The sequence below is a fragment of the Sus scrofa genome, chromosome X (assembly GCF_000003025.6).
Source record: "Sus scrofa isolate TJ Tabasco breed Duroc chromosome X, Sscrofa11.1, whole genome shotgun sequence".
In the NCBI taxonomy this organism is placed as follows: domain Eukaryota; kingdom Metazoa; phylum Chordata; class Mammalia; order Artiodactyla; family Suidae; genus Sus; species Sus scrofa.
In genome coordinates this window covers 58,482,073-58,507,478 of record NC_010461.5, presented here as the reverse complement: position 1 = coordinate 58,507,478, position 25,406 = coordinate 58,482,073, and the positions used below count along the sequence as shown (strand labels likewise).

Sequence of the window (25,406 nt, the reverse complement as noted above, 5' to 3'; positions counted from 1 at the left end):
CTAAAAAAAATAATAATAAAAATAAAAGATTAAGGAGAAAAACTTCTTCCTCTAGCCAAAGGAACAGGAAAGGGGCAACCTAGCCAGACAGAAAATTTGTAGACCATAAATATTCTATTCCACCCAAATACCACAGAGAAAGACTGCAGCTCCATTCCCATTCCTATCAGCAAGGTTGAGTTGGGAGCCTAGACTACTGCTTTCACATAGCTGTGAAGAGGTAGCCTCTCCTTCCTTCTCTTAGTGTTTGAGAAATATTAGTGGGGAGCTTAGACTTTCATCCTTGCTCAACCAGTAGAGGAACTCCTTTCACACCTGCCTAGCAGTAACAAGGCAGTGATTCCTTCTCTGCTGCACAATATCAGAAGATATTTGCTGAATCAGAAGAATCATTATTATCCAGAGTCTAATAAGATGATACCCCAAATTTCCATAATACAGTAGAAAATCACTCATACCAATGCCCAGGAAAATCTCAACTTCAATGAGAAAAGGTGAACAACAGACACCAATACCAAGATTACCAAGATGTTGGAATTATGAGAAAGTTTTTAAGGCAGTCATCATAAAAATACTTTACCAAGCAATTACAGCCACATTTGAAATTTGAAAGTAGGAAGTTTCAACAAAGAAATAGAAATGCTCAGCAAAGAAATTGAAGAGACCACCAAATGAAAGTTTTAGAATTGAAAACTATAATAACTGGAAAACTCACTAGATAAGCTCAATAGCAGAATGGAGAAGATAAACTGAACTTGAAGATAGAACTATAGATGTTAACAAGAGTAATATCAGACTGGAGTTCCCATCGTGGCTCAGTGGAAATGAATCTGACTAGCATCCATGAGGATGCAGGTTCAATCCCTGGCCTCGCTCAGTGGGTTAAGGATCCGTGAGCTGTGGCATAGGTCGCAGATGTGGCTCAGATCTGGCATTGCTGTGGCTGTGGCTTAGGCCAGCAGCTACAGCTCTAATTCGTCCCCTAGCCTGGGAACCTCCATATGCCATGGGTGTGGCCCTAAAAAGACACACACAAAAAAAACCCATAGAGATAAATCAAAATGGAATTCTTGTGTTTTAGAAGGCAATGAGAAAAAATTAGAACAGAAAACAATAAGTAAAAGCCCAGACTCATTCCTAATATGTCAATAATTGCATTAACTGTAAATAGTCTAAACACACCAATTAAATGACAGAGATTAGCAGAGTAGATAGAAAAAGACCCACATATATGCTGTCTCCATGAAATTCACTTCATATATAACAATATAAGTCGACTAAAATAAAAAGAATGGGAAAACATATACCATGTAAAATTAATTTTTAAAAATCAGAAGTGCACACATTAGTGTCTGATAAAATAGACTTCAGACAAAAGAGAAAAAATATAGATAAAAAATAGTATTAGGAATGAGAAGGGACTATAGTGATAGAAATGGAGGAGGCTTTAAAAATTATTAAAGAATACCAAGTACAATTTGATAAATCTAGATAAAATTGACAAATTTTCTAGAAAAGTAAATAGTATAAGAATAAACTTAAGAAGTATACATAAAACTATATGAGAAAAATTATAAAACTAATGAAAAGCATAAAAGATTTTAGTTACTAGAGATACATATCATGTTGCTAGATGGAAATAGTTAATATTTAGAGGATGTCCATTTTTATTAATCTATCAATTCAGTGAATTCTGAATCAAAGACAAATTTTTATGAACAAGCTAAATCTAAATTTCATATGGAAGAAAAAATGTGTAAGTTTTTTTTAAAAAAACTAAAAACAGTGAGAGAAGATAGATCTGTTGGAATTACAGTAATGATAAGGACAGCAATCGAAATAGAGGCAAAAGAATGAGTAAATACTTGGGAAAATTATTCATTTAGGGCTGCTACTTTACATTTTATGCAAAATTAAATTCTAAATATATTAAAAAGGTAAGCAACCAGAAAAACCTATAAAAATATTAGAAGAAAGTATGGTAGACTATTGTCTTGGGCTGAATAAAGCTGTACTTTGCAAGAAACAAAAAAATTTAATTTTAAATTTCAAATTTAAAAACATGAAAACAGGAGTTCCAATCATGGCTTAGCAGAAATGAACCTGACTAGGATCCATGAGGATGCAGGTTTGATCCCTGATCTCATTCAGTGGGTTGAGGATTGATCCGGTGTTGTCATGAGCTGTGGTGTAGGCTGTGGACGCAGCTCTGATCTGGTGTTGCTGTAGCTGTGGCATAGGCCAGCAGCTACAGCTCCATTCAACCCCTAGCCTGGGAGCTTCCATATGTTGCAGTGTGGCCCTAAAAAGACAAAAATAAATAAATAAAAATAAAATAAAAACATGAAAAACTAAATAAGCATAAAAGGCAAAAAAAAGATGAAAATGAAGTATGGTTGAGGTGAAAGACAAATAATAAAGTAGGTAAAGTATTTGCCGTACATATGGTAGAGAAAGGACAACTGTCACAGAACATAAAGAGCCCTTGAAAGTCAATTGGAAAAAAAAAAAAAGATAAGGCATTTAATAAAAACATGGGGAAAGGACATGAGCAGGCAATTCATAAAAGAAATACAAATGCCTAGTATGTACATGAAAATATGCTTAATCTTACTAGTAATAAAATTAAAACAGTATCTTCTTTAGCATATCACATAAACAAAAATTTAAAAGATTGTTGTTAAAGGTATGGGGAAATAATCACTTTCCACTGTTGATGGAAATATAATTGGCACACTTTTAGGGAGCAAGTCGACAGTCCATAAAAATTTTAGTAGTGTTCCCTTTGTCCTAACAGTTCTACTTGTAAGAATTTATCCTAAGGAAATAATAGAGTAAGTACATCATAGTGTTGCTTATAATATAACAGTAGTCTAAATGTCTGCTATAGAATCATTTTTAGCTCTTACAAAGATTGTTAGAAAAAATGGGGAAGGGAGTAGACTGGATGGGGAGTTCGGGGTTGGTAGATGCAAACTATTATATTTAGAATGGATAAGCAATGAGGTCCTGCTATACAGCACAGGGAACTATATCCAGTCTCTTCGGATAGAACATCATGGAAGGTAGTATGAGAAAAAAATGTATATGTGTGTGTGTGTATATGTGTATATATATATATATATATATATATATATATGACTGGACCACTTTACCGTACAGTGGAAACTGGTATAACCCTGTAAATCAACTATAATTTTTAAAAATTAAAAAAAGAAACACAAAAAAGTATGTGTAATATGTTCCCCTTCACATAAAGTCAGAGAGAGTTCCCGTCGTGGCTCAGTGGAAACGAATCTGACTAGTATCCATGAGGACACAAGTTCGATCCCTGGCCTCACTCAGTGGGTTAAGGATCCGTGATCTGTGGCGTAGGTCACAGTCATGGCTTGGATATAGCAATGCTCTGGCTGTGGTATAGGCCAGCAGCTAAGCTCTGATTCAACCCCTATCCTGGGAACTTCCATATATCATGCGTGCAGCCCTAAAAAGACAAAAAAAAAAAAAGTCAGATAATTGTTACCCTTCTAAATATTTTTATGCCTACACACACACCACACACACACACACACGCACACACACACACACACACACACACACAAACCAAGACCCACTGGGTGGAATAATGTAAAAAATGTTTAGCACAGTCCTTGGCACATAACATTTAGCAAATGGTTGCTGTTATTATTGTCAGCATTCAGTAGTCATTGTGTGTTCTGCCTTCAGGCAGTGTGCTAAGCACTTATAATGAATAAGGTAACTATCTTTGAGGAACTTTTTGTCTCTTGGTCATCATTCCTTACCATTTCCCATTCTGCAGTGTTGTTGGCTCTCAGGTGAATTGTTGAAATACAGAGTGGTCAATGAGGAGTGTCTCATTTGTACCATTACCACTAGAAATGTTGGCTTGAAATTAATTGAAAGATTTCCCATATTTTAAAGTTAAAACCCAAAAGATTGTTTTAAAATTCTCTTCATTTTAAGATGATGATGGAACCAGCTTGAATCCAAGTATCCTGGCAGCACTCCGAAAAATGCAGGATGGCTATTTTGGTGGGGCAAGGTAAGTGACCTCTACACACTTTTTAAAGAAATGAAATGAAATTTGAATGCTGGATATAGTAATGGTAGACTTGTGATGCCTTTCTCTGTATCTTTAACAACGTATACCCATCCTATTCCAAGGAACTGTTGTTTGATGGACTGAATCAAGGAAATCAATGTTACAGAGAAGGGTTGGACTTTTTCCCCACCCTGTTCTTTGCATACCCCCATAAATTCAGTGAACCAGAAGACTTAGTCTGGAAGGGAGGAAGGAAAAATGGAAGGGAGGGACAGAGGGAAGAAATAGGTTACCAGACTATTCAATTCTGACTGCTTTTGTTTTTCTTTTTTCCTTAAGTGTTTATTTTGAAAATCTTGAAGTAGACACAAATGTGCAAGAATCTTATTGAATACCATACATTCTCCATCAAGATTCACCTCTTGTTAACCTCTGTCCCACTTTTGTGTTCTTTCTGTCCCTTTCCCTCCCTTTCTTCCTCTCCTCCCTCCCTTCCTCTCATTTCCTACCCTTCTCCTTCTCTCACTCATACATATGTGCATGCGTGCACACACATTTTTGCTAAACTGTGCGAGAGTTAGAGATACCATGACTCTTCAACCCTAAATACTTCAGTTTCTGTCTTCTAAGAAAGAGGGTATTCTCATGCATAAGTACAATATAATCATCACACTCAGAAAAATTAATATTAATATGATACTATTATCTAATAAAGGGTCCCCATTCAAAGTTACCCAGTTGTCTCAATAATGTTTTCCCATAGCTTTTTTCCCACTCCAGATCCAATGAAAGATCGCTCATTGGTTATTATATCTCCTTGATGGTTATTGGTTATTATATCTCCTTGATGAGTTATTGATGGCTTTTGGTTATTATATCTTCCTTGATGGGTTATTGATGTCTTTTGGTTATTATATCTCCTTCATGTCTTTTAAACTAAAACAATTCCCTAGCCTTTTGTTAATATTGTATGACAATTTTTATTACAGTTTTGAGGAAAATAAGTCAGTTATTTTACAGAAGGTCTCTCATTTTGGTTAAAGTGCTTTCTTCCAGGTTTTTCCATTATTCTTTCTCCAACAGTCTTTGACTAAATGGCTTTAGCTTTTGCTAATGAATCAGTTATTACTAATGGGGTTGTAAAATGATGATTCTGTGTTTCTGTCATTCTGTGTACATTTGCTAGTTGGAATCCTTCTGTTTAAAAAAAAAAAGAGCTTTCCCTTACCCCCCTTTTATTTTGTAGTTTTAGTGTCAGCATAGAAACATAGATTCTTATTTTATTCTTATGTCGTGTTCCATTCCATTATTTATTTCAATGTTCAAATTACTCAAGATCTGGCACTGGGAGTGCTGTCAAGCTGACTTCTTTAGAAAATCAGTACTAATGAATTTCCCTTTGAGTTTGGGTTTTGCAATTGGCTTTATAAGTAAGGGAGGATATGCCTTATAATATATTTTAGTTCTTAAAATTTTCAGATACTATTTTCCCTGTTCAAAATGATCTTTTTGAGTATTTTTTGACATGATATGATGGAGTTGTGATTATTTATCTTTACTCTGTCCCAGGTTCACTTGTAGCCAGTGGAAATATTTGCCAGATGTTTGGCATAGTTAGCAACATAGTACATGGCAGTGAAAGAGAGCAAAACTGATCTGCTGGTGGATTGTGAGCCCATAATTATATTTATTAACATGGTACCCTAACTTATACTGTATTATGTCTAGGAGTGCTGTATAATTTCTCTTTTATAAAGTTTCTACTAATGTATAAACATTAGTAATTCCCCAACAGAACATTCTAGGTATCCTTTTTCACTAAACTATGCGGTTTTTTAAAAGAATCTCCTCTGATTTTCTGTTTTCTATTTACCCTCTAATATTAGGATTCAAACAGGTAAATTGTCAGAATTTTTGACAACATCTTGCTGTACACATTTGAGTTTCATGGACCCTGGACCTGAGGGTAAACTGTACAGTGAAGATTATGATGACTACGATAATGAGCTAGAATCTGGTGACTGGATGAATGGCTATGGTTCAACCAATAATGGTAAGGAGACTTCACTAAGGCACTGGCCTTGCCAGACAAGAACACAAAGTATTGTTGAGCGTCTTTCTTAATATTCCTCTCTGCCAATAGTCTCACTCCTATTTAATACACCTAGATTTCTACTTTTGTTTGGCTTCACTTTTCATCCTTCTACTTACCTTTGGGTTCTGGTCTAATACCCCTGTGGTCATTCTGGAGTACAGAGTTGGACTGTCCCTTACCAAGGGTAGAGTAGATGTCTATCCTGGGTACGTAAAATGACTGGTGCTTTTAAAATGTGAGGAAGCAATGGTGAGTGAGGGATATTTAATCAAGTATGTAGTAGGAAAACTAGACACACACAGTAGTGCTTTTTGGCATAAAAATATGAAGTCCAATTAGAGTTCTTTTATATAGAATATTACAGGGACACATCAAAATCTCTAGGGAGGCCTCTGTAGTTTGAAAAAGCCAATTTGGTATACCTATCACTTTTATATTACAACCTAGACAAAGCAGAACAAAATCTAATATGCTGCTAGGAATACAAAGATGATATAGTGAGAAAGTATTTTGGGGGCATAATATTGAAAATGCCTGAGAAACACCCTAAAGTGTTAAAATGCAGGCAGGGCAAGCATTACATCATTTGAATCCCAAAGAGAGAAGGACCGATAGGAGAGAATTGTTCTAGCTATCTAAAACATGGTTGGTCTGCTTTCATTGTCTAGGTATTTGACTGTTAGCCTTTATCTTACAGGTGGTGTGTTGGAGAGAAGAAAAAATAAATTAGCTTTCCTCAGTGAACTAGCAAGTATAATCTCATATACACTAAGCCAACACACCAGCAGTCACATGGAGTATATTCTCATTTGGGCTCAGCATTTATTCTTCTAAGCACCATTTAATTTACCCTGTATTTGTTTTTGTAAGATCTAAAATAGTGTGGGAGTTCCCGTTGTGGCTCAGTGGAAACGAATCTGACTAGCATCCATGAGGACGCAGGTTCTATCCCTGACCTCGCTCAGTAGGTTAAGGATCCGTCATTGCCATGAGCTGTGGTGTTGGTTGCAGACATGGCTCCAATCCTGCATTGTTGTGGCTGTGATGTAGGCCAGCAGCTACAGCTCCGATTCAACCCCTAGCCTAGGAACCTCCATATGCCATGGGTGTGGCCCTAAAAGGAAAAAAATAACAAAAATATAAAATAAAAAACAAGGAGTTCCCGTCATGGTGCAGAGGAAATGAATCCAACTAGGAACCATGAGGTTGCGGGTTTGATCCCTGGCCTCGCTCAATGGGTTAAGGATCCAGCGTTGCTGTGAGCTGTGGTGTAGGTTGCAGACATGGCTTGGATCTGGCATTGCTGTGGTTCTGGCATTGCTGTGGCTCTGGTGTAGGCCGGCAGCAACAGCTCCAATTAGACCCCTAGCCTAGGAACCTTCATATGCCGCGGGTGTGGACCTAAAAGGACAAAAGACAAAAAAATAAAATAAAATATAAAATAGTGTGAATTTCTTTGTTGGAAGAGAACATTAAATACAGGGTAATTTCCTATTATTAGTAATATCCAAAGTCATGATATCTATCTTGGTGTACGCTGAAATATTTTGAAAACCAGACAATCATATATTGAGGATGTTTGCTATTCCATGGGTAGTTGTGATTACATCTGTAGCATTCATTCTCTTAGATTACTTTCTGAAATATACCTATCTCTTTAATGATATGTTTTACTGATTTGATATTATACACTCTGAGTCACTTTCCCACATCTCTGGGTTTACTCCTTGGTGACCTCACAATGGGAGTGTTTATTACTTGTCAGCCCATCCATGAGGAGAGCACTTCTCTATATATTATTCATAATCCTCCACTCAAATGTGTAGATTGTATTCACGGTTATAATATTTGTTATTAGGATGTCACTGAGTATGAGGTCCATTCTTGCAGCTCTACTGATTTCTATTAGTCACATCAGAGAACAGAAAGACATCTGGAAAGTTCCCTAAAGATGATCAAAATCCAGATGATGTATGACTGACATAGAAAACTTCAGTATTGATCCAAAAACTGGGCTTTTCCAGCTATAACTGTTGTAAATGTTCATGTAAACTCTGAAATGTGAGGGCATCCACAGGAGATATATATATATATATTTGGTTACCATTATCCATAGTCAGAGATAATGTTATCGAAGGTATGTTGGAGAGGGAGAGTCCAAGAGGAAAAGGACCATATCTGTCGTCTTCAACACTAAAACCTCAGCACCTAGTACACCACCTGGTACATAGTGGGCAATAAATATTTGGTGAATAAATGAAGGAGGTGACTAGAAAGAACAAACGTGTGGTCAGTAGTTCATTTGACACCCATTATTTTTTCTGTAGCAATTGCAACTGCCATTTGTAGAATCTAAATAACTCTTTTCAACTAGGCACAATGTCTGGGGGAAAGTTTTTGCCCTTCCCCACAAGTCTCCTCATACAAGTGAGAGCCAAATGGCCCTCCTCTACCACCACTGCCACCACCACTATCATCACACACATACATAGATTATGAAAAGCTCCACCTGGCCTTTAATAAGTTATACTCTTTTGGAGGGGGCCCTAATATTGTCTCAACAAAGTTGAAGAACAGGTGGGGCCTGGTAAATGGCCAAGTTTCTGAAAAATAAAACTATAAGATTGTATAATGATCACAAACATTTTTTTCCCATGAGCTAAAACAACTTATTTCTGGTGTTGTGGGCACAGGAGCCAGTCATTCTGTTTGGTGGGGTAGATTATGAAATAACTAAAATGTTTATTTTTTCTCTCCCCCCTCCTCCCACTAACCTTTCAGCTCGCTGTGGTGATGAAGTTGCTCGTTATTTAGATCACCTCTTGGCACACACTGCTCCCCATGCTAAACTAGGCCCTACCTCACAGAAGGGAGGGCTAAATCGGTTCCGAGCGGCTGTGCAAACAACCTGCGATTTAATGTCCTTGGTGACCAAGGCCAAGGAGCTGCATGTACAGAGTGAGTAATGCCATGACTCACTGGAGTCAGGAACAGGATGACGTGAAGCCCAGGATGGGGGTGGGGTGTTTATTACAGTGTAAGCAGGAACTTTGTTTTGTTCACTTCTTTATCCCCAGCATCTCACACAGCACTTAGAAGATATTAGACACTGAAATATTTGTAAAAGTAATGAATTGGGTTTAGTTTAACCAGTTACATAGCAAGAAGAGACAGAACAAAAAGGATGGTGCATATTCAGTATTAATACACAAGTATTAAAAGACGGAAATGATTTTTCTCCTTCTAATTTGGAAGTAATTTCATTTAAAGAGGAAAGCATTGTAGATCATTACACGATAGCCTTGCAATGGAGAGGGAGATAGTCTCCCGTAAGTAAGCTACATCTGGTTCCTTAGGCCAGCTGTAACTTATACAGTCAGTTGTTCCAGCAGCATAGAGCTGTATTTGTCAACTATAGTATCATTCTTTTAACAACTTTGCCATTCTCCTCCCCAAGACCACTACCCTCCTTCAGTAATATTTGCAGTGAAGAATCTCTTTTCTACTACACATTGCTCAGAGTAGTCACAGTTCTTAAGAGTGTTCAGTACCTTATGGTAGCTGCATATGAAGGGACAGAAGGGCTCCTTGGCCACACCTAGAGGACCTAAATGTTAACATTTCACAGATGACAAAATGATTGAGATGCATGCTCTTACTGTCTAAAATTCTATTGACCATTACTAACCAAAGATATTAAACATGATCATTGAGGGATCATTTAACATTTAGGCTAGGGAAAAGCTTAGCATACATAGCCTTCGTATATGCTTCCTTGACAAAGGGCTTATGCAAAGATAGCAGCTTTATTAAGCCATACTTGTATATTGTGAATCAGGAAACTTGAGCTTAATTCCCAGCTCTACTACTTACTTTGCTTGAACAGTTACTTGAGCTCTGTATCTCTCTTTCTGTATCTATAAAATGGCAAAAATGACAAGAGAGTCTCTCCTTAGAGGTTATGGTAAGTATGTCAACAATGAACCGTAAGTAAAAATCTTAGGAATATCTCAAAATTAGTCAGAAAGTACACTTTTTAATTCCCTAGATGAGAATCAAGGAAGTCCAACTGCCTGCAGCCAGATATTCTCCTAGAAGAGTCCAGAAAAGATAAAAATGTAACTGGGTTCTTTTTGTAATATGTGGTGTTATATTAAAGTAATGAGATATCACCATTGTAGTACTGATTACATTCATAGAATTTAATATCTTATATGCCCAGCTGATGCTTCAATTCTAGACATTGCATTCAAAAAAGGTTGATTGATTGATTGAACATACTTTGATTTATAGGACATTCATATTTCTTTTCTTTGCTATTACCAATAAAAGGTAAATTTCTCATTCTTGTTCTATAAAGAACCAACCCATATGTAACTTCACTGTTGAGGTCAACTGTGCATTTTTATTAGTGTCCTAATTATCTAAGCTTTTCTATGAATGTCAACCTCTTACAGATGTCCACATGTATCTTCCTACAAAGATATTTCAGGCTTCTCGGCCTTCATTCCACTTACTTGACTCACCTCATCCCTCACGAGAGGACCAGGTAAATTTGCACATTAGGTATTTCTATCAGCTTTTTGCAAAACTGCCATCCTTACAGAAAATAATAGAACTAGCCATTATGGTTTCTGCTAGTAACAGGTGGTAGACAAAATGCTACTCTGATGAAGATATGTGTCCTTTTTAGTCCACTTTTTAAATGGGCAGTTTTTCAGTCAGGTTTAAGAAAACTAGATTGCTGCATCATACATTCTGAAAGTTTTGTTGTTTCTGCTTTACTTTTTGTCAAAATTTGGGGAACTCTAATGTAAAAAGTTTAGAGGTGAAAAGATCAACACTCCAGGGCATTATTTAAGGTGATCACTTATGGACTTTTTTTTCCTGTCTTTTCTCAAATTAAAGGTTCCCTCTGTTCGTGTAGAAATACATCTTCCTAGAGACAAGTCTGGGGAAGTGGACTTTAAAGCACTGGTTTTACAATTGAGAGAGACCTCTAGCTTACAGGAGCAAGCTGATATCCTGTACATGTTGTATACCATGAAGTAAGTGATGGGTATTATCAATCTACATTCATGTTCATATAGAAAGGAGGTATAGTGTAGAAAATATAGCACAGCTTTGGAGTCTCACTGATGTGAATTTGAATAGTTCTGCAACCTATCCACTATGTAACTTCAAAGTCTCAATTATCCTCATTTATAAACTTTGGATTACACCTACCTCGTTAGAATTGTTTTAAAGTTTAAACAAGATAAAATATCTTCAAAGTCTCTAATACAATGCCTGGTACATAGTAGGTGACTAATAACATAACTGTTATTATCACTATTATGGTTATTTTAAGCCTCCATTATTTGGTAAAATCTACAGATAGATTTTTAACTCAAAAGAAGTAAGAATATGTAGGCTTGCAGGAAAAAAAAAAAACCTAGCATTTGCAAGTGTTTATTATGTGTCAAGTAGCCTCTACTAAGGTACATTTTACGTTTTTGTTTTGTTTTTGTCTTTTTTTTTTTTTCAGGGCCACACCTGCGGCATGTAGAAGTTCCCAGGCTAGGGGTCAAAATGGAGCTGTAGCCACTGGCCTACACCACAGCCACAGCAACACCAGATCCGAGCTGCATCTGCAACCTACACCATAGATCATAACACGGGACCCTCAACCCACTGAGCAAGGCCAGGGATCGAGCCTGCGTCCTCATGGATGCTAGTCAGATTCGTTTCCACTGAGCCATGACAAGAACTCCAAAGTATATTTTATCTAGGTACCTCCAACTCAGTATGCCCAATTGAACTCCTCTCTATCCCCCCATAAAATAACTTGTTATTCCTCATTTATTCATGTTGTTGCCACCCTGAAGAGGTAGGATGGATCCCCCCCCCCGTAATTTGGTTGGAATGTTGAGACTGATGATGCCCTACGCATAGTAGAAGGGTGTGAAATGTTTATTATTCACGTAATGAGACTTTCTGGGGACAGAGGAACAGGTTCTCAAGTTGGTCCTTAAAGAAGCTTGAGCGAGCAAGGAAAGAGGCTGAATTTGGAATTTTATTATGATTAGGAGGTGAGGCTAGGAGGAGGGTTTTCAATGGCACCAAAGGTGAGAACACTCAGACTTTCTTATCAGCTTGTCCAGATTTAGGCTGGAAGGGAAAAGGGAGTGGTAGACTTGAAAGCAGTCTGCAGTCAAACATAAAAAATGGAATCGCCTCTATGAAATTCTCCATCTCTGTTGTTGGAACCAACACCTACCTAATCATCAAGGCTCCCTGCCCCCCATCCAGTTAATCACCAAGTCTGTCCAGTTTTACTTCTAAATATTTATCTTCTACATTTCTAGTATTGCTGCCTTCCTTCAATGCTTAGTCAGTCCCTAGGACTATTGCCACAATTTCCGAACAAGTCTTCCTACTTCAATCCAGCTCTCCTCAACCCATCCTCCAGAGAGGAGAGAGTAACTTTTATAGTAGAAATGCCCAAACTTATACAACAGTCAAGAGAATAGTGTGATGAACACTTTGGCACCCACCTCCCAGCCTGAACAAGATTAACAGGGTTAATCTTGTCACATCTATAGTATCACTCTCTGTTCTTCCTGGATTATTTTGAAGAGGATACCAAACATTTTATCTTTTTATTAAGTATTTCAGTATTATTTCTAAAAGACAAGAATCTCTTAAAACATAACCATAATGGGACTTCTGGTTCTGGACAAGAGATGCATTTCTCTCTGTACCTATCAGGTTTTTAAAGAATTTTAAATAATAAACATTTTATAAATGTTTTATTATTTATAAAACAAACGTAACAAGATGTTGAAAGGTGGAGAGAAGAAAGCAGACTGAGTAAGGACATCAGGATCAAGGAGTGACAAGGTGGTGATGTCCCCAGGTCTTGTTTTTTGCTTCATGTTTCCTGCATTGGTGCTAGAGAAGCCAGAAGCCTGAAAAGGCCAATCGTTACAGACGATACAAAAGCCCTAAGGAAAACCTCTTCTTCCCAGACAAAGGACTAGGAAAGGGGTACCCTAGCAAAAACAGACAACTTTTAGACAATAACCATTCTACCCCAGCCAAGCACCAGAAAAATCTGCAGTGCTACTCCTGTCAACAAAGGTTGAATGGGAAGCCCAGATTTCTGGTCTTGCCAGGCACTGCTCCATCTTCCTCAGTGCCAGGGGAGTGTCAAAGGAGGCTAGGTAGGGATCTGGGACTTTCATCCCCTCTAGGTGGTAACGAAATCACCTTGGCCTGTCTGTTTCTAAGGACTGTGCCATTTCCATCAGATTATGGTATTTAATGGGTAAGTTGAAAAGGCGGCTGAGGGAGTTCCTGTTGTGGCACAGCAGAGACAAATTCGACTAGTATCCATGAGGTTGAGAGTTCAATTCCCTGGCCTTGCTCAATGGGTCGGGGATCCAGCATTGCCCAGAGCTGTGGTGTAGGTCGCAAATGCGGCTCAGATCCTGCGTCGCTGTGGCTGTGGTGTAGGCCAGCAGCTGTAGCTCTGATTCGACCCCTAGCTTGGGAACTTCCATATGCCATGAGTGCGGCTCTTAAAAAAAAAAAAAAAAAAAAAAAAAAAAAAAAAAAAAAAAAAACAAGGCAGCTGAAAAGCCCACCAGCACCTAAGTCAAATTTTACACATGCAATCATATTAAAAATAGCCCAAACGTTTTAAACCGTTCAGGGTCTGCCTGCTTTACATTCTCCCCAAAACTCATCTAGCATCTGCTAGCAAGAGATAAGACCTGGACCACAAGTACCTCAAACCACTGTTGCCATTTAAAGCTTTCTAACCTAGAGACTCCCCACAACAAGTTCAAACTTAGAGAAAAGTTGTAAGAATAGTGCCCAAATAAAAGTTCTGAACCTCCCTCCCTCCCTCTCTTCTTCTGTCCCTCCCACTCTCTCTCCCTCCCTCTGTCACTCTCCCTCCCTCCCTCTCTCCCTCCTCCTTCTCTCCCCATTTCCTCTTTCTCTCCCTCTCTCTCCCTTTTCCCCTCCCTCCCTGTCACCATCATCACCATCACCATCACCACCACCACACACACATATTTTTTCTGAACTATTTGACAGTAAGTAGCAGATACAGTCCCCTTCTACCCCCAAATACTTTAGCGTGTATTTCCTAAAGACTAAGAATTCTCTTACATAAGCACAATATAAATTGTCAATTTTAGAGAATTAATGTTAAAATAATACTGTTTTATTATCTACAATACAATACCTTATAGATTTGTTGTCTGTCCCAATAATGTCTTTATAGCAAAAGAAAATCTAAATGATACATTTCATCTTATTTGTTTTGTCTCATTTTATTTTGTCTCATCTTATTTCATTTGTCTCATTTAATCTGGAACAGTTCCTAAATCGCTATTTTTAATGTTATTGACATTTTTAAAGGACATGGACCAGTTATTTTGCAGAATACCCCTAAATTTTGGTTTAGCTGATGTTTCGTCATAATTAAATTCAGGTTATGCATTTTGGCAGGAATACTACTGAACTGATACTGAGTTCTTCTCAGTGTATCCTATCAGGAGGCACGTAGTATTGATGAGTCCCAATGCTGGTAACTTTGACCACTTGGTTAAGGTAGTTATCTTCCACATTCCTCCACTGTAAAGGCACTATGTTATACTTCAGAATTAAAAAGTATCTTCTAGAGATGTACTTTGAGGCTATATAAATATCTTGTTACTCCTCAAACTTTCATCCACTATTTTTTAATCTATTTATTCCTATAGTATGGTATAGATTTAGTTACATTTATTATATTAAATATATTTGTATTATATATATATATATTTAATATATTGAATAGATAACACATTATCATAGTTCAAACTTTTTAAGGTATGAAAGAATACAGTGAAAAGGTAGAAAGTTTTCCTCCTAACTCTGTTCCCCAGATACCTGGTTCCCCTTCTCAGAGGCAATCAATACAATTAATTTATTGTGTATTTATCCAAGGACATTTTGTACATATATAGGTAAATACAAATATATATGTGTATAATTTTATACCTCTTTACCCAAATGGTAGATCGAACACCTTTTCCTATGTTTAAAAGCCCTTGGCATTCATTTTTCCAGATGTTCTATGTTGTTGTTTTGGTTTTTTTTTTTTTTTTTTTTTTGTCTTTTTGCCATTTCTAGGGCCGCTCCCACGGCATATGGAGGTTCCCAGGCTAGGGGTCGAATCGGAGCTGTAGCCTCCGACCTACGCCAGAGCCACAGCAATGCGGGATCCGAGCCACGTCTGCAACCTACACCACAGCTCATGGCAACGCCGGATCGATTGTTAACCCACTGAGCAAGGGCAGGGACCGAACCTGCAACCTCATGGTTTCTAGTCAGATTCGTTAACCACTGCGCCACGACGGGAACGTCCTATTGTTGTTTTTTGTTTTCTTATCTATTTGTTGGAATTCTTTTTCTTTAACCTCTAATTTTCTTCATCAATTTTTTCTTCCTACCATTCTCCTGTCCTCTGGCAAACACGTTTGTTGGGTCTATGATAATACTATTTCTGTTTGCTATGCTTGTTCACTTTTTTTGTTTTTTCAGATTTCACATATAAGTGAAATCGTACAATATTTGTCATCCTCTGTCTGACTTACTTCACTTAGCCTAATACCCTCTAGGTGGACCATCCATGTGGCTGCAGATGGCAAGATTTCTTTCTTTTTATGGCTAATATTCCAATGCGTGTGTGTGTGTGTGTATAACATCTTCTTTATCCATTCATATTGATGGGCGTTCAGCTTCCATATCTTGGCTATCATAAGTAATGCTTCAGTGAACATGGGAGTGCATGTATCTTTTTGAATTAGTGTTTTCATTTTCTTCAGATAGATGCCCAGAAGTGGAACTGCTGGATCATACAGTAGTTCTGTTTTTAAGTTTTTGAGGAATGTCCATAGTATTTTCCATAGTGACTGCACCAGTTTACATTTCCTCCAACAGTACACAAATGTTCCCTTTCTCCACATCCTCACCAACACTTTTTATTTCTGATCTTTTTGATGATAATCATTCTGACAGTTTTAAGGAGGTGATATCCTTTTGTAGTTTTGATATGCATTTCCCTGACGGTTAATGATATTGAGCATCTTTTCATGTGCCTATTAGCCATTTTTTTCTTTTGAAAAATGTCTATTCAGGTCCCATGTTCATTTTTAGTCAATTTGTTTATTTATTTTTGATGTTGAGTTGTATGAGGTGTCTATTAGCCTTTCATTGGCTATGTCATTTGTAGTATCTTTTCCTATTCAGTAGGTGTCCTTTTTCTTTTGTTGACAGTTTCCTTCACTGTGCAAAAACTTTTAGTTTTATGTAGCCTCATTTGCTTATTTTTGCCTCTGTTTCTAACACCTGAGGAGACATATCTAAAAGCATTGCTAAGACCAGTATCAAAGAGTGTGCTATGTTTTCTTCTATGGTTTCAGGTTTTGCATTTAAGTTTTTTTTTCTTTTGAGGGCCACAACTGCCCTCAAAACTGCCCTAGACCCCCAGACTAGGGGTCTAATCAGAGCTACAGCTGCTGGCCTGTGCCACACCCACAGTAACACTGAATCTGAGCCACAACTGCAACCTAAGCTGCAGCTTGCTTGCAGCAATGCCAGATCCTTAACCCACTGAGTAAGGCCAGGGATTGAACCCACAAACTCTTGACACTATGTCAGATTCTTAACCCACTGAGCCACAATGGGAACTCCATATTTAAGTTTTTAATTAATTTTAAGTTTATTTTTATATGGTGTGAGAAAGTGGTCCAGTTTGATTCTTTTGCATGTAGCTGTCCAGTTTTCCCATTTTTCCCATCACCATTTATTGAATAAGCCTTTTCCCATTGTATATTCTTGCCTCCTTTGTTGTACATTAATTTACCATGTAAGTATGGGTTCATTTCTGAGCTCTCTATTCTGTTCCATTGATCTATATGTCTGTTTTTGTGCTAGTACCTTGCTGCTTTAAAGTCTGTAGCTTTGTACTATAGTCTGAAGACAAAGAACATGATTCCTCCAGCTTTTTCTTCTTTCTCAAGAGTGTTTTGGCTAGTTGGTATTTTTTGTGTTTCCATACAAATTTTAGAATTATTAGTTCTAGTTCTGTGAAAAATGCTGCTGATATTTTGATAGGAATTGCATTGAATGTGTAGATTGCCTTGTGTAGTATGGCCACATTAGCAATATTAGTTCTTCCAATCCATGAGCAGCCTGTCTTTTCATGCGTTTGTATCACCTTAAATTTCTTTCATCAGTCTTAATAGTTTTCTGAGTACAGGACTTTTATGTCCTTGGGTAGGTTTATTCCTAGGTATTTTATTGTTTCATGTGATTTTATTTATTTTTTGTTTTCTTAGGGCTACACCCATGGCATATGGAGGTTCCTGGGCTAGGGGTCAAATCGAAGCTGTAGCTGCTGACTGTCCCCACAGCCATAGCAATGTGGGATCTGAGCCACATCTGCTACTGCACCACAGCTCATGGCAACACCAGATCCTTAACCCACTAAGCAAGGCCAGGGATTGAACTTGCATCCTTATGAATACAAGTCAGGTTTATTAACTTCTGAGCCATGACGGGAACTCCCCATGTTTCATGTGATTTTATTTTTTTATTTTTTTATTATTTTTTAATATTTTTTTTATTTTCCCACTGTACAGCAAGGGGGTCAGGTTATCCTTACATGTATACATTACAATTACATTTTTCCCACCCTTTCTTCTGTTGCAACATGAGTATCTAGACAAAGTTCTCAATGCTATTCAGCAGGATCTCCTTGTCATGTGATTTTAAATAGAATTGTTAATTTCTCTTTCTGATAGTTTATTGCCAGTATATAGAAACACGACAGATTTCTGTATATTAATTTTGTATCCTAAACTTCACTGAATTCATTGATCAGTTTTTGGTGAAATATTTATATATTAGGGAAATTGGCCTAAGAATTGAAAATGTTGCAGTTCCCGTCTTGATGCAGTGGTTAATGAATCCAAGTAGGAACCATGAGGTTGTGGGTTCGATCCCTGCCCTTTCTCAGTGGGTTAAGGATCTGGTGTTGCCGTGCGCTGTGGTGTGGGTCACAGTCTCAGCTTGGATCCCGCGTTGTTGTGGCTCTGGTGTAGGCCGGCAGCTATGGCTCTGATTAGACCCCTAGCCTGGGAACCTCCATATGCCACGGGAGTGGCTCAAGAAAAGGCAAAAAGACTTAAAAAAAATAATCGAAAATGTTTTTCATAGTTTGTAATTTGTCCTATGACTTTGCATATAGTGGTTTTTGCAGTAAGAATCATGTTTATATATACATAATATATGCATTATACATAATACATAAACATTTATATATATATGATCAATCTTTTCTTTTATGGCTTTGGTGTATATAGTTCGCAGTTAAAAAGTCCTCTTGCCTCCAAAATTATAAAATAGTTCTCCCAGGTTGTGGCGCTAGGCCGCCTTCATTCCGCAGACCACAGATAAAGTGCCAGTGGACAAGGGCGCGCGAAAGGCCGCCAGCCACGCGGCGTCAGCGAGACAACTGAGCATCCGAGTCGTGTTGTGACAACGATTCTGGTGGCTGTCTCCACGACAGCAGGTGCAGCCGCTTCAGCCCCAAGCGGGCTCAGCGGCTGCCTGGAGAGTCTCTGCTCGCGCCCATACCTTTTTTCTGGACCCAATGCTAAGCAGCGACGCTGAGCCGACCGCCCGAGCAGCGGGCAATGGCAGCCTCGATGGCCTCGCATCGGCCCATCAAGGGGATCTTGAAAAACAAGAGTTCTACGACTTCATCTATGGTGGCCTCGGCTGAACAGCCTAGCAGGAGTGTTGACGAAGAGCTGAGTAAAAAATCCCAGAAGTGGGATGAAATGAACACCCTGAGGACATATCATCCAGCAGACAAAGACTGGTTTAATGAAAATAGATGAACCTAGCACTCCTTACCATAATAGTATGGTGGGTGATGATGAAGATGCATTGAGTGACTCAGAAACCACTGAAGCCGTGTCCCCAGATATCTTAGCTAAGAGATTAATTGCTGCTGAAAGCTCAGAGCCGCAAGTACCGGGTTCATGAACAAGAAAGTAGTGGAGATGAGGATACTGACCTCTCACCTGAAGAACAAGAAAAAAAGCTACAGTTTGAAATGAAAAGGAAACTTGCCTACAATGAAGGACTGAATATTAAATTAGCTAGACAATTAATTTCAAAAGACCTACATGATGATGAGGAGGATGAAGGAATGTCAGCGACTACAGCTGGAGAAAGCATGAATACAGAAGAATCAAATCAAGGATCTACAAGTGACCAACTGCAAAACAAATCACAGAGTTCATAGAAGAGATTTGCTCAACACTGTAATTGTCACATACAAACCCTGTTACTATAATATACTGCTTCTTGTTCTCTACAATTCATGACTTAAGTACCAAAATGCATACCAGTTATTATTTATTGCCATTAATTAAATAACTTTAGAGACTAATTAGACTGAAAATGCGTAATTGATACATAAATTCTTGTGCCTAATACTACACCACAAATACAGTGTAGTCATCAGTCCAGTCCAAAACTATATTACTTTTGTAAGAACACTGGTTAATTTGTATCAGATATGTAGCTTTTTGTGTTTTAGAAGTTAAATAATATCTTGGGTGGTGAGGGGATCTAATTTATTTTCTTCACTTCTCATGTGATAGCTCATAAAAAGATGAGTTTTTTTAAAAATCAAAATCCATTTGGAACAACAGATCATATGCTGATAAATATTCAGTTTGGAAAGTATTTTAACACATGTCCTTCAACTTGTCTGTTTAATTGAAAAGGATTATAAGAGTTACTGTTGCATTTCTTGCGAACTGTCTTTAAAAGTTCCTGTTGAGTTGCTTTTATGTTTAAAGGAAGGGATTAAACTTTTTCTCATCAAAACTAGCTGTTTCCAAAAATAAATTATCAGGTTAAACTTGCACTAACGTCTGCTCTTACTTTTTGTGTACACTCCATGGGCAGACTTCAGATCAGTTTTTAAATACATATGATACAGTCTCCACATTCCCTTTGTATATATGTACCACATCTTCTTTGTCCATTCTTCTATTGATGGACATTTAGGTTTTAGCTATTATAAATTGTGCTGCAGTGAACGTTGGATGCATGTATCTTTTTGAATTATGGTTTTCTCCAGATAGATGCCCAGGAGTGGGATTGCTGGAACATATAATAGTTCTATTTTTAGTTTTTTTGAGAAACCTCCATACTCTTTTCCATAGTGGTTGTACTAATTTACATTCCCACCAAGAGTGTAAGAGGGTTCCATTTTCTCTGCACACTTGCCAGCATTTATTGTTTATAGACTTTTTGATGATGGCCATTCTGACCTGTGTGAGGTGGTACCTCACTGTAGTTTTGATTTGCATTTTTCTAATAGTTAGTGATGTTGATCATCTTTTCATGTGTTTTTGGCCATTTGTTTGTCTTCTTTGGAGACATATCTATTTAGATCTTCTGCCAATTTTTTGATTAAGTTGTTTATTTTTTTGATATTGAGCTGTATGTGTTGTTTGTATATTTTAGAGATTAATCCCTTGTCAGTTGCTTCATTTGCAAATATTTTCTCCCATTCTGTGGGTTGTCATTTCATTTTGTTTATGGTTTCCTTTGCTATGCAAAAAAGTTTAAGTTTAATTAGGCCCGATTTGCTTATTTTTGTTTTTATTTTCATTACTCTAGGAGGTGGGCCCTGAGAAGACATTGCCGCAGTTTATGTCAGATAGCATTCTACCTATGTTTTCCTCTAAGAGTTTTCTAGTATCCTAGAAAGGCCTTACATTTAGGTCTTTAATCCATTTTGAGTTTATTTTTGTCTGTGATGTTAGAAAGTGTTCTAATTTCATTCTTTTACATGTAGCTGTCCAGTTTTCCCACCACCACTTACTGAAGAAACTTTCTTTTCTCCATTGTATATTCTTCCCTCCCTTTATCATAGATTAGTTGACCATTAGCGCATGGGTTTATTTCTGGGCTTTCTATCCTGTTAGGCATATCCATTATAACATAAACAAAAGATTGTTGCCTGTAGCTTTACTTACAATTAATATAGACCTGCCTTTAACATTCCAGAGGACCTGACTGGGACACTGGATTGTATGATGAAGGGAGTGCGACAGTCAGAGAACTGCTTACTGAACTATATGGCAAAGTTGGGGAAATTCGTCACTGGGGCCTGATCCGATACATTTCTGGAATCTTAAGGAAGAAGGTGGAAGCACTCGATGAGGTACTATAAATTCTTCTTGAATTTATACCAAACCCACATGGAAGTGCTAAAAAAATTTTTTTAAAAATTGGTTTCCAATTTTTCAGTTGTGGCACAGTGGGTTGAGAATCCGACCGCAGCTGCTTGGGTCACTGCAGAGGTGCAGTTTTGATCCCCAGCCCAGCACAGTAGGTTAAAGGATCCAGCATTGCCACAGCTGTGATGTAGCTCGCAGGTGTGGCTCAAATTCGATCCCTGGTCCAGGAACTTCCATATGCCCTGGATGCGGCCATTTAAAAAAAAATTGGTTTCTGCAATTGTTTTTTAAGGCAACTATCATAGCCTCCAATCATTTGATATGTTGTTTTTCCCACATAAAATTTCTATTATCAGGTAAGTTTTTTTATGATTGTCAAATATATAACACTGAAGCATGTAAACTGTAGACTTGAAGTGTAAACTGCAAGAATTCTAGATCTTAAGAATGAATATATACTAGGCTAAAAGTTCCTACCTCTTAAGAAATGAAATATTTCAGTGTACCTTCCTAGAAATCCCTATTTTCTGATCTTCATGGAATTTCCTGTGGAAAAGAATGGTGTTTCATCAAGTTAAGGGCGAGCAAAGGTTGCTAGGCTGAAAAGAGGAGTTTTCTTGGAAATCTGAAGTATTATGGGAAGGATAATACTGTTATGCTATTCCTAGGCCTGCACAGACCTTCTCTCCCACCAGAAACATTTGACAGTGGGACTCCCTCCAGAACCTCGAGAAAAGACCATCTCTGCGTGAGTATGTTTTTTGGTTGGGTTTGATCAAGCTTCTCTGAGACTTTAAGGAGCTTTGTAGACTGACTGCAGTTCTCTTGTCCAAATCTATAAATGGATGATAATGTCCTATGAGTGTGAGCTTCTGTCAGGGACACTCACTGTGAGAATATCGGTAGTGACAGGGCATGAGTAAATGAAAGAGAAAACTCACAGGAAGTAGTGAGTATTTTGCTCTTTGGAGGTTTTGTTTGTTTGTTTTCACTTATTGGCTTTCCCAATCCTTTCATTCAAAAAACAAACAAGAGTTCCCCTGTGGTGCAGCAGGTTAAGGATCTGGTGTTGTCACTGAAGTGGCTCAGGGCGCTGCTGTGATGCAGGTTTTAACTATGGCCTAGGAACATCCACATGCCATGGACATGGCCCCCCAAAAAAGAAGAAAAACCAAGAAACAAACAGGGCAGCTGGAATTAGAACCCACAAAAAAAATCAGCTATACTCTAGACTTTGTTCCAGGCCTCTCTCCTTAGCTTATAAATGGCTTTTTTTTTCCTTATGTCTCTTCACATTTAAGGACACTGGTCAGATTAGGGCCCACCCAGTGACTTCACTTTAATTTAATTACCCCTGTAAAAACCCCATCTCACACTCTGAGGTACCAGGGATTAGAATTTCAACATAGGAACTTTGATGGAACACAGTTCAACCCATACCACCTTACTCCTGGCAGACAGAACCTTTTATTACAAATCAGATCAATTTTGTGACTACCATGGGAAATCCAAAAGAAGATGCCATGCCGCATACCCCATGCCCCCAGAGTGCTTCGTATCAACAGGAAAGTCAGAAGTGTAGGAGGAAGTATGCAAATGTGTGTGTGTGTGTGTGTGTGTGTGTAGGCATGCATGTGTGTGTATAAACTGATGAAACTATAAAATATCATAACTCTATAAGATGTAATTGTAAAGTAATAAAATGGTTTCCCAAAGGCACAGCTTAAATTCAGTTTATTACTTTCTAGCCATAATACTTACTTGTCAAATGTTAAGAATTAACTGTGGAAGACTGGTCTGGAAGGACATCATGGAGTGAGTTTTAAATAGTTTTGAAGGAGAAGGGCAATCAAGGCTTAGAGAGGAGAGAGCAAAGCTCTCCTGAGTTGATACAGTTCAGAGTACTTTGGGGAGGCAATGAACTTCGAAGACTTAAAAGGATCAGAATACTCCCAGTAATGATGAGATATTAAGATGGTGACGTGGACTGGGGAGGATCTTTTTAATTTTCTCAATATATGTAGGTTTAAGTAGTGCAGAATTTTTTCTCTCTCCACTGATCTCTTCCTTAGACCTCTGCCTTATGAAGTACTCACTCAGCTGATAGATGAAGCCAGTGAAGGGGACATGAGCATTTCAATTCTTACACAGGTGAGCAGAATTATAAAACCTAATTTGGTGGTTGATATTTAAAAGTTTGTTTTCAGTTGATCAACAATTTATGAAGACCACAAAATAGGCCTTGTGAGACCTAGGGCATAACTTTTATCTTTATGCATTCCATGCACAGGAAATAATGGTGTATCTAGCCATGTATATGAGAACTCAGCCTGGCCTCTTTGCTGAAATGTTTCGTCTTCGAATTGGTCTGATCATACAAGTTATGGCAACAGAACTGGCCCACTCCCTTCGATGCTCAGGTACTCAATTTAGTAACTATTTGAGGCAGAATTCAGTTTTAAAGTGGATCTATTGAGTTTTGAATCAAGAGAGAGAAGAATTTAAAACATTTTTATCAATAGTTCAGAAGCTACGTGTAGCAATCTTGTTCCCATATTAGTCAATCTCAGGACTGCAACAATAAATTTAGTTCTCAGCTTAAAAATACCACCTTTTGAGGGCTCTGCAAATTGCATTTCTACTAACTTCTAGTGTGACTCAAAGCATGCATCGAACTTAGTGTGACAGACTGGGTTTGATTCTGATTCAGGCTTCTGGCCACAAGACTGAGTCACTGCATCAATTTGATTGAAATGTCAGTGTTTTGTCTAATCAACATCAGGATCAAATAAAGGAAGATAATATTTCTATTAATATTTGTCTGACAGGTATCTTTGAAATTAACTGCATATATTTGGCAAGATAGCAGTTTTAGTTAGAATAGCTGGGGCCTATGGAAGCTATAGCACAGAATTACATAAAGAGTTGAGGACAGGAACCCCAAGGCATGACAGTTTTTTCCACTGGTATTTGTTTGATTTCAGTAAGAATGACAAGATAATATATAGAGAAGGATTGCATACAAAAGTAAAATCACAATTGCAAAACTGTTTTAGCCATTGTTTCAGTTAAATTTCCCCAAAAGGCTTCTAATTGAACTGTTAGCAAGTAGCTAAATTTATTGGTTTGAATCTAACCTGAATTACGTGAGATAATTTATATTTAAATAACCCTTTAAAGGAAGAGAGCTAATAATTATTTTATACCTACCATATACCAGACACTTTACTTTTTGCTCTATGTTTACATACATTATCTCATTTTTACCAATAAAGAAATTGAAACTAGGAGTTCCCTGGTGGTTCAGCAAGTTAAGGATCCAGCATTGTCATTGCTGTGGCTCTGGTTACTGCTGTGGCTCAGATTTGATCCCTAACTTCTATTGCTGCAGACAAGGCCAAAAGGAAGGAAGGAAGGAAGGAAAGAGAAATTAATTGAAATTCAGATTGGTTAATAACTTTCCCAAGGCTACATAGCTAGTAAATAGTGCAATGTGAGTCAAAGTCTGCCTGATTCCAAATGATTTCCAATTCAGCAGGTTGTTATAAATTACATGTATTTACATATATTCTCCAGATTTGGTATCAAGGGATTTTTTTTTACAAGGGTGTGATTGTTTAGTAATAAACCTCAGCAGGGGATAAATCCCCAGATATTCACCATGTTCCTTAATTGCCTGTTACAGGTTTTTTTTCTTGTGGATTCATCAAAACCATGGCTATTTATTTCTTCTAGGATAAAGTCAAGATCCCTGGGTCTGATATTCAAAACCCTCAACAGTCTGCCCTCTATTTCCTACTCATTAATTTTATCAATCCCCATCCTCTGGCTCCTAAAAGCATTTATTGTGTACACCACTTATTTGAAATTTAGTGGAGCCATGTCATGTTTTATTGTTTATCTTGTTTACATGTATAATCTCTCCCAAATAGTTGATCAA

General features: G+C 37.7%; 1 protein-coding gene and 1 pseudogene across 9 annotated transcripts in view; both read left to right on the top strand.

Annotated features, from left to right (window-relative positions):
* Positions 1-25,406, top strand: part of PHKA1 (phosphorylase kinase regulatory subunit alpha 1) — a 127,120-nt gene that overhangs the window by 75,738 nt on the left and 25,976 nt on the right. For 5 of the 9 annotated variants that reach the window (XM_021080694.1, XM_021080695.1, XM_021080693.1 and 2 more), the window contains exons 17-25: positions 3,985-4,063; positions 5,950-6,116; positions 8,940-9,116; positions 10,616-10,707; positions 11,067-11,206; positions 21,294-21,450; positions 22,135-22,214; positions 23,539-23,617; positions 23,757-23,886. In XM_021080694.1, coding sequence (XP_020936353.1) covers positions 3,985-4,063; positions 5,950-6,116; positions 8,940-9,116; positions 10,616-10,707; positions 11,067-11,206; positions 21,294-21,450; positions 22,135-22,214; positions 23,539-23,617; positions 23,757-23,886 — 1,101 coding nt within the window. The remainder of the gene's footprint in view (positions 1-3,984; positions 4,064-5,949; positions 6,117-8,939; positions 9,117-10,615; positions 10,708-11,066; positions 11,207-21,293; positions 21,451-22,134; positions 22,215-23,538; positions 23,618-23,756; positions 23,887-25,406) is intronic. The other 4 variants (XM_021080697.1, XM_021080698.1, XM_021080696.1 and 1 more) reach the window with 1 other exon arrangement.
* LOC100524724 lies at positions 18,343-20,297 on the top strand (annotated as a pseudogene).